The 9,071-nt window shown below is 45.1% G+C and overlaps 1 protein-coding gene across 2 annotated transcripts in view; it reads right to left on the bottom strand.

The window, feature by feature from the left end:
- Window positions 1-2,420: 2,420 nt before the first annotated feature.
- Window positions 2,421-9,071, bottom strand: part of LOC115176555 (ceramide synthase 2) — a 45,117-nt gene continuing 38,466 nt past the window's right edge. For both annotated transcript variants that reach the window (XM_029736613.1, XM_029736614.1), the window contains exons 8-11: window positions 8,325-8,453; window positions 7,882-7,988; window positions 7,526-7,679; window positions 2,421-2,628 (exon numbers count right to left, since the gene is read on the bottom strand). In XM_029736613.1, coding sequence (XP_029592473.1) covers window positions 2,497-2,628; window positions 7,526-7,679; window positions 7,882-7,988; window positions 8,325-8,453 — 522 coding nt within the window. In that variant the 3' untranslated portion in view covers window positions 2,421-2,496. The remainder of the gene's footprint in view (window positions 2,629-7,525; window positions 7,680-7,881; window positions 7,989-8,324; window positions 8,454-9,071) is intronic.

Genomic DNA, 9,071 nt, shown 5'->3' with positions numbered 1-9,071 from the left:
AAGAGTACACAATCAAGTGTTTTCAATAGAATAGAACAGTTCGCTCCTGTTGTCGAACATTCTTGGTGAATTGGATTGTTGGTGGGCGCTCAGAGTTGGGAGCTTCATTAACGTTAGAGGAGTTGAATGCATCTAGTCGATGACATGCGTCATACCACACTGGAATGAAACCACAACTGGTCCATACTGGTCTTAACTGGTCCATACTGGTCTTAACTGGTCTAGACTGGAAAACAGTTCAAATATTGCTTTTAAAAAATAGGAATTATTGACATTCTATTTGGGATTCTGATTGGCTGGACTGTTGTTGTTTTTTGCATTTACATGTACAATGGCAATTTTTGTTTTTGCAAAAACTATTGAAATATACTGAAAATAAAGTTCTGCCTGTGTGACCTTGGTAAGATGTCAATGACACTCAGAAGATATGCTGAATTATTCACGACGTACAGAGTGAAAACATGATAAAACTGTGTGATAAAAAGTATTTTCCTCTCCAATGTCAAAGGAGAGTGTCTACAGACAGAACGTTACCACTGGCACATAAACATGACATCAGCACAGGAAGGAGAGCATCATTCAGAATCAGCAGAATCTCAATATACCCAAAAACTATTTAACACTTCGTTTGAAGGACTGCTTATAAACTGCTTAGAAACATGATTACATCGTTTATTAACCAGTTAAACATTATTACAGTTTATGAACCAGTTATTCACATTATTACATTGTTTACTAACCATTCAATAAAGCAGTTTATAAACAGGCCCTCAAATCAAGGTCCATACAGTGCAGTATTTAAACCCATGCTACCAGTGAGGGAGACAACCAGACTCCCTCACTATCTTACTGCATGGCTTCTACAAGCTTAGAGGTGTCCCAAACAACGTCAAACAACGCCCATTCAGATGCACTACAGGAGCTAAGCAGAAAAAAACATAATTGCATAGAATCATAAAAACCAGGGTCGGCGAATCTGTAAGTCAGCCCCAAATCAACATTCACACAAGGACACATTCACATGATTGTGTATTTGTGTGTCAGGTTAAATCTTGTTGTGCCTCTTTTCTAAAGTCTGTCTTTCATGGCAACTGGAGTATTGGACATAAAGGCACATGGACAAAACATGCTTAAAGCAACAACAAGGTAAGTGAAAAATAAAAGAATAAGGTAAAAGCACCATAGTCTGGCTGTAAGGCACATGAGTACAGTAAGAAGAGCCATAGTAGAAGCAGCATCACACTTTCTCCCCTTCTCTTCTTCCCTTCATTCTCATCATTCTGTCCTCTCTTCCTTTCACATCCTTTTGAACACTCTTTTAGAGGGACTGAAATCACACTGACGGTCCCAGTGCTATTCCTTAACTTGTGTGTGTGTGGGGGGGGGGGGGGGGGATTCTCATGAAACCAGTTTTAAAATGTCTGGAACAAATTGAGTTACAAAACTATGATGCATCTGCAAAAATCAACTATCATTCTGAGGACTAAGATGTCTAGTTTTAGACATTCTGAGGACTAAGATGTCTAGTTTTAGACATTCTGAGGACAAAGATGTCTAGTTTTAGGGGAAAGTGTCTTGTAAAAGAAAATAAAAAATACATTTTCATTACTGAAATGCGTACTGATTAAATTCATGGTAATTTTATAAAAATACATCTTTAGAAAAACCTAACTTATTTAAATAAAACAAAATATGTTGCTGTAGTTTGTCCATAAATTATAAAAATGGTATACTAGTTGAAGTTTACATTAAACTATAATATTTATTACATACCAGCAGTGTCTGTGGATATGTCTCATTACCATTTTTTTCAAGTTCCTATAAAACTATAAAACTTTACCCATGATGCATCATCTATAGTCCTTAGAAAACAGCTAAAGAGCTCAAATTGGGAAAAAGTCTTATTTTAATTTTATAATAATTGTCATTTAAAAATATTTGTATTTTCAGTGTTATGTTTAACTCGGGCATTTTCATTAGGGGAGCAATGTTAAAAAATATTATAAATATTGATTTATAACTTTTTGGGACTTCGAAAATTAATGAGAATTTTGTGAAAATGTTGGTAGAATGCATAATATCTGATAAAAACCTAATAATAATAATAATGAAATAGATACGTATAGATCCTAATCTCAGTTATTCAAGAGGACATTTTGTGAAAAATGACAAAATGTATTTTTTTATTTTTACAGTTTCGTGAGATTTACCCGTGTGTGTGTGTGTGTGTTATTAATGGACTATAATAACAGGTCCATGCCAATTAATGTAGTACATCTAACATTGTGTGTGTGACTGAGTGTTTATAATGTAGTACAGTGTATCTAACCACAGGTACAGGTCTACCTGTAGTTCTCAGGCTTTAGGAATGCCTTTCCTTCTCCTTCATCCATTTTCCCTACCACTCTCTCCCTTTCCTCTTCCCTCCATCTCTCCCACTCTGCTGAGTGAGGGATGTGAATTCTTCACACTCTTACTTCCTGGCACACGTTTTCATTACTCCGTCTTGCGGTGGTTGTTGTGAGCGGTGTGACCATTCTGCACCGCGCCTTTCTTCTCCACCCCCTCCTCTTCCTCCCCTGACTCGTCTGTCTCTTCTTTATCGCTCCTCTCGTCCTCCACCTTTTCCTGAAGCGAAAGGAGGGAAAGAAAGAGAGGTGTGTTTAGAAACATGTCATCCGTCCAGAGACATTAATTTTCCTTTCCGCAAACAACCCAAACCAGACTGCTGTTCTTTATCAGCTGGGCTTTCCAACACATATCAACTGTCACAACCTGACCAGTATAAGGGGTTATTGGTTATTGTAGTTTGGTCAGGACGTGGCAGGGGGTATTTGTTATATGTGGTTCGGGGTTTAATGGGATGTGTATTTATGTAAGAGGGGTGTTTGATTTATGTGTTCCGGGGTTTTTGGGTAATGTTCTTGTTTTGTATTTCTATGGTTTTCTATGTTGTGTATTTCTTTGTGTTGGCCTGGTATGGCTCTCAATCAGGAACAGCTGTACATCGTTGTTGCTGATTGAGAGTCATACTTAGGTAGCCCTGTTTCACCTGTCCCTTTGTGGGAAGATGTGGTTGTATAGCTGTGTGTTTAGCCTGCAATACTGTTCGCTCGATCGTTTTCTTGTTTTGTTTGTTACGTGTTCAATAAAAGTCACTATGAGCACTCAACGCGCTGCGCCTTGGTCCACTACGTACGACGACCGTTACATCAACGTGTGATTTCTGAATAAACTTTCTCTCTCCTCCACCCACCCCTCCTCTCCCAGTCTCTCTCTCTCTCCACCACCCACCCCTCCTCTCCCAGTCTCTCTCTCTCCTCCACCCACCCCTCCTCTCCCAGTCTCTCTCTCTCCTCCACCCACCCCTCCTCTCCCAGTCTCTCTCTCTCCACCACCCACCCCTCCTCTCCCAGTCTCTCTCTCTCCACCACCCACCCCTCCTCTCCCAGTCTCTCTCTCTCTCCTCCACCCACCCCTCCCAGTCTCACTCTCTCCACCACCCACCCCTCCTCTCCAAGTCTCTCTCTCTCCACCACCCACCCCTCCTCTCCCAGTCTCTCTCTCTCTCTCTCTCCTCCACCCACCCCTCCTCTCCCAGTCTCTCTCTCTCTCTCTCCTCCACCCACCCCTCCTCTCCCAGTCTCTCTCCTCCACCCACCCCTCCTCTCCCAGTCTCTCTCCTCCACCCACCCCTCCTCTCCCAGTCTCTCTATGTCTCTACATCTGTTTCCAACATTCATTTCTCTCTCACATACAAGAAAAACAATAAAGATAGACTGTGTTGTGTGTTGTCAGGAAGTGTGTGTAGTGCTGTAATGGCTGTGTATGTAGTGTTGTCAGGATGTGTGTTCAGTGTTGCCAGGTTGTGTGTGTAGTGTTGTAATGGCTGTGTATGTAGTGTTGTCAGGATGTGTGTGCAGTGCTGTAATGGCTGTGTATGTAGTGTTGTCAGGATGTGTGTGTAGTGCTGTAATGGCTGTGTATGTAGTGTTGTCAGGATGTGTGTGTAGTGCTGTAATGGCTGTGTATGTAGTTGTCAGGATGTGTGTTGAGTATTGTCAGGGTGTGTGTGTGTAGTGTTGTCACGGTGTGTGTGTGTAGTGTTGTCACGGTGTGTGTGTAGTGTTGTCACGGTGTGTGTGTGTGTGTGTGTAGTGTTGTCACGGTGTGTGTGTGTGTGTGTAGTGTTGTCACGATGTGTGTGTGTGTGTAGTGTTGTCACAGTGTGTGTGTGTGTGTGTGGTGTTGTCACGGTGTGTGTGTGTGTGTGTGTAGTGTTGTCACGGTGTGTGTAGTGTTGTCACGGTGTGTGTGTGTGTGTAGTGTTGTCACGGTGTGTGTGTGTGTAGTGTTGTCACGGTGTGTGTGTGTGTGTAGTGTTGTCACGGTGTGTGTGTGTGTGGTAGTGTTGTCACGGTGTGTGTGTGTGTGTAGTGTTGTCACGGTGTGTGTGTGTGTGTGTAGTGTTGTCACGGTGTGTGTGAGTGTGTGTGTGTGTAGTGTTGTCACGGTGTGTGTGGGTGTGTGTGTGTGTGTGTAGTGTTGTCACGGTGTGTGTAGTGTTGTCACGGTGTGTGTGTGTGTAGTGTTGTCACGGTGTGTGTGTGTGTGGTGTTGTCACGGTGTGTGTGTGTAGTGTTGTCACGGTGTGTGTGTGTGTGTAGTATTGTCACGATGTGTGTGTAGTATTGTCACGATGTGTGTGTGTGTGTGTAGTGTTGTCACGGTGTGTGTGTGTGTAGTGTTGTCATGGTGTGTGTGTGTGTAGTGTTGTCACGGTGTGTGTGTAATGTTGTCACGGTGTGTGTGTGTGTGTAGTGTTGTCACGGTGTGTGTGTGTGTGTGTGTGTAGTGTTGTCACGGTGTGTGTGTGTTGTCACGGTGTGTGTGTGTGTGTAGTGTTGTCACGGTGTGTGTGAGTGTGTGTGTGTAGTGTTGTCACGGTGTGTGTGTGTGTGTGTAGTGTTGTCACGGTGTGTGTGTGTGTAGTGTTGTCACGGTGTGTGTAGTGTTGTCACGGTGTGTGTGTGTGTGTGTGTGGTGTTGTCACGGTGTGTGTGTGTAGTGTTGTCACGGTGTGTGTGTGTGTAGTATTGTCACGATGTGTGTGTAGTATTGTCACGATGTGTGTGTGTGTGTGTGTGTGTGTGTGTGTGTAGTGTCGTCACGGTGTGTGTGTGTGCAGTGTTGTCACGGTGTGTGTGTGTGTGTGTGCAGTGTTGTCACGGTGTGTGTGTGTGTGTGTGTGTGTGTGTGTGTGTGTGTGTAGTCACGGTGTGTGTGTGTAGTCACGGTGTGTGTGTGTAGTGTTGTCACGGTGTGTGTGTGTAGTGTGGAGTGTTGTCACGGTGTGTGTGTGTGTGTGTAGTGTTGTCACGGTGTGTGTGTGTGTGTAGTCACGGTGTGTGTGTGTGTAGTGTTGTCACGGTGTGTGTGTGTAGTGTTGTCACGGTGTGTGTGGGTGTGTGTGTAGTGTTGTCACGGTGTGTGTGTAGTGTTGTCACGGTGTGTGTGTGGTGTTGTCACTGTGTGTGTGTGTGTGTAGTGTTGTCACAGTGTGTGTGTGTGTGTAGTGTTGTCACGGTGTGTGTGTGTGTGTGTGTGTGTGTGCAGTGTTGTCACGGTGTGTGTGTGTGTGTGCAGTGTTGTCACGGTGTGTGTGTGTGTAGTGTTACGGTGTGTGTGTGTGTAGTGTTGTCACGGTGTGTGTGTGTGTGTGTGTGTGTGTGCAGTGTTGTCACGGTGTGTGTGTGTGTAGTGTTGTCACTGTGTGTGTGTGTGTGTGTAGTGTTGTCACGGTGTGTGTGTGTGTGTGTAGTGTTGTCACGGTGTGTGTGTGTGTAGTGTTGTCACGGTGTGTGTGTATAGTGTTGTCACGGTGTGTGTGTGTGTGTGTGGTGTTGTCACGGTGTGTGTGTGTAGTGTTGTCACGGTGTGTGTGTGTGTAGTATTGTCACGATGTGTGTGTAGTATTGTCACGATGTGTGTGTGTGTGTGTGTAGTGTCGTCACGGTGTGTGTGTGTGCAGTGTTGTCACGGTGTGTGTGTGTGTGTGTGCAGTGTTGTCACGGTGTGTGTGTGTGTGTGTGTGTGTGTGTAGTCACGGTGTGTGTGTGTAGTGTTGTCACGGTGTGTGTGTGTAGTGTGGAGTGTTGTCACGGTGTGTGTGTGTGTGTGTAGTGTTGTCACGGTGTGTGTGTGTGTGTAGTCACGGTGTGTGTGTGTGTAGTGTTGTCACGGTGTGTGTGTGTAGTGTTGTCACGGTGTGTGTGTGTGGGTGTGTGTGTGTGTGTGTAGTGTTGTCACGGTGTGTGTGTGGTGTTGTCACTGTGTGTGTGTGTGTGTGTGTAGTGTTGTCACAGTGTGTGTGTGTGTGTAGTGTTGTCACGGTGTGTGTGTGTGTGTGTGTGCAGTGTTGTCACAGTGTGTGTGTGTGTGTGTGCAGTGTTGTCACGGTGTGTGTGTGTGTGTGTGTGTGTGTGTAGTGTTGTCACGGTGTGTGTGTGTGTAGTGTTGTCACGGTGTGTGTGTGTGTGTAGTGTTGTCACGGTGTGTGTGTGTGTGTAGTGTTGTCACGGTGTGTGTGTGTGTGTGTGTGTGTGTGCAGTGTTGTCACGGTGTGTGTGTATGTAGTGTTGTCACTGTGTGTGTGTGTGTGTGTAGTGTTGTCACGGTGTGTGTGTGTGTGTGTAGTGTTGTCACGGTGTGTGTGTGTGTGTGTAGTGTTGTCACGGTGTGTGTGTGTGTAGTGTTGTCACGGTGTGTGTGTGTGTGTAGTGTTGTCACGGTGTGTGTGTATAGTGTTGTCACGGTGTGTGTGTGTAGTGTTGTCACGGTGTGTGTGTGTGTGTGTGTGTGTAGTGTTGTCACGGTGTGTGTGTGTGCAGTGTTGTCACGGTGTGTGTGTGTGTGTGTGTGTGCAGTGTTGTCACGGTGTGTGTGTGTGTGTGGTGTTGTCACGGTGTGTGTGTGTAGTGTGGAGTGTTGTCACGGTGTGTGTGTAGTGTTGTCACGGTGTGTGTGTGTGTAGTGTTGTCACGGTGTGTGTGTGTAGTGTTGTCACGGTGTGTGTGTGTGGGTGTGTGTGTGTGTGTGTAGTGTTGTCACGGTGTGTGTGTGTAGTGTTGTCACTGTGTGTGTGTGTGTGTGTAGTGTTGTCACAGTGTGTGTGTGTGTGTGTGTGCAGTGTTGTCACAGTGTGTGTGTGTGTGTGTGTGCAGTGTTGTCACAGTGTGTGTGTGTGTGCAGTGTTGTCAGGGTGTGTGTGTGTGTAGTGTTGTCAGGGTGTGTGTGTGTGTGTGTAGTGTTGTCAGGGTGTGTGTAGTGTTGTCAGAATGTGTGTGTGTGTGTAGTGTTGTCAGGGTGTGTGTGTGTGTAGTGTTGTCAGGGTGTGTGTGTGTGTAGTGTTGTCAGGGTGTGTGTGTGTGTGTAGTGTTGTCAGGGTGTGTGTGTGTGTAGTGTTGTCAGGGTGTGTGTGTGTGTGTAGTGTTGTCAGGGTGTGTGTGCAGTGTTGTGTACATACATCGCTGCTCAGGAAGCGGACGGCCATACGCAGAATGAGGATGGCCCAGAAGATATGGAGACACTGCAGCACCATCATAAGGAAATTCAGGAAGTAGTATCCAAAGAACGGAGAGTACATAGTCATTGGATAAATGTACGTAGAATAAATGATGCTGAGAGAGAGGAGGGGGGGCAAGAAGAGCGAATAACATCAGTTACAACCAATAGACAATTAACAGACATTTGTGATGCTAATCAGAATGTGTTGTTAACGGACTTGCCTAGTTAAATAAAGGTTCCATAAATAAAACAATCAGAATGGGTGTGAGAGACAGAACATTGGTGTGTGGTGGGAGTGTTCAGGTGTCATCTCACTAGAAGGGGAAGATATAGAGTCTAGTGAAGATGAAGACGGCAGCGAAGAGGAAGAAGACGTAGTTACTGGTGTTTCTCCATCCAGCATAGATGAAAATCTTAGCGGACTGTCAGAGAGAGAGAAAGGTTGTTGTTGTTGTTAGAAAATAATTGTAATGTCATATTTCTTCCACCAGGTGACAGTACTAAATCTCTCCATCTCTCCACTTCTCCAATATCAGTAGTACTTTGTCCACTTCCTGGTTTATCAAATAAAATGGGATTTCCTTGTGGGTGATTCCCCTGTGGGCCTCATGTACAAACTACATGTGCTAACTGTAAGTTGTTTTGGATAACAGCAACTACTAAATCACCATAGTATTATTGTGTTTATTATCGTATCATGGCAGTGATATTATTATCATGTTATGTTGGAGACCCAGCTCTCCTGTAATTGGTTGTACCTCCAGTAAATAGTCGGAGGAGTCGTGCAGCAGCATGATGAGCGTGCCCGCTCTGATGTAGTTGACACACCAGGAGAAACTGATGAGGAAGATGGTGGCCATATGGTGAACCATCTGCTCCTTAAAGTCCTACAGAGAGGAAGGGAGGGAGAGAAGGAGGGAAAGAGAGACATGCAGGGAGGGAGAGAGAAGGTTAGAGTTTGTGTTTTGTTACCTTGATAACATTCTGATCCTTCACACACACACACACACACACACACACACACACACACACACACACACACACACACACACACATACACACACACACACACACACACACACACACTATAGTAAATCATGCCAGAGGGCCATCAGGTGACTTTAGCAGGTACACACTGTCTGTACTGACCTGACCCTAGTGGAGTAGAGTCCACTGACAAACTCCCCTTTAACCTCCGGCTCCACACACACAAACACGTCATATCAGTCTAATGTCCACCTCCTGAAGTTGCCCCCTGGCCCTATACACACTGACATCAGTGTCATGACAGTAACCCCTGGTCGTCAGCACAGGGGCAACACCATGGCGACAGCAGGAGAGGGATCGGAAAGACATGCTTACTGCTTTCAATGAATCACTTGTAGCTAACAGAGTGTGCAGGCTTGGTTAACCACTATCCCTGATCTTGTAAACTGCACTCCCCCATGTATGGAAGAATCTTCAGGTGATCTGCGTGCTGTAATTGATTGACTCTTAAAGTGAAT

This window comes from Salmo trutta, chromosome 37 (assembly GCF_901001165.1).
Source record: "Salmo trutta chromosome 37, fSalTru1.1, whole genome shotgun sequence".
Lineage (NCBI taxonomy): Eukaryota > Metazoa > Chordata > Actinopteri > Salmoniformes > Salmonidae > Salmo > Salmo trutta.
Note: the sequence above shows the minus strand (reverse complement) of the source record. Positions and strands in the feature narration are given on the sequence as shown.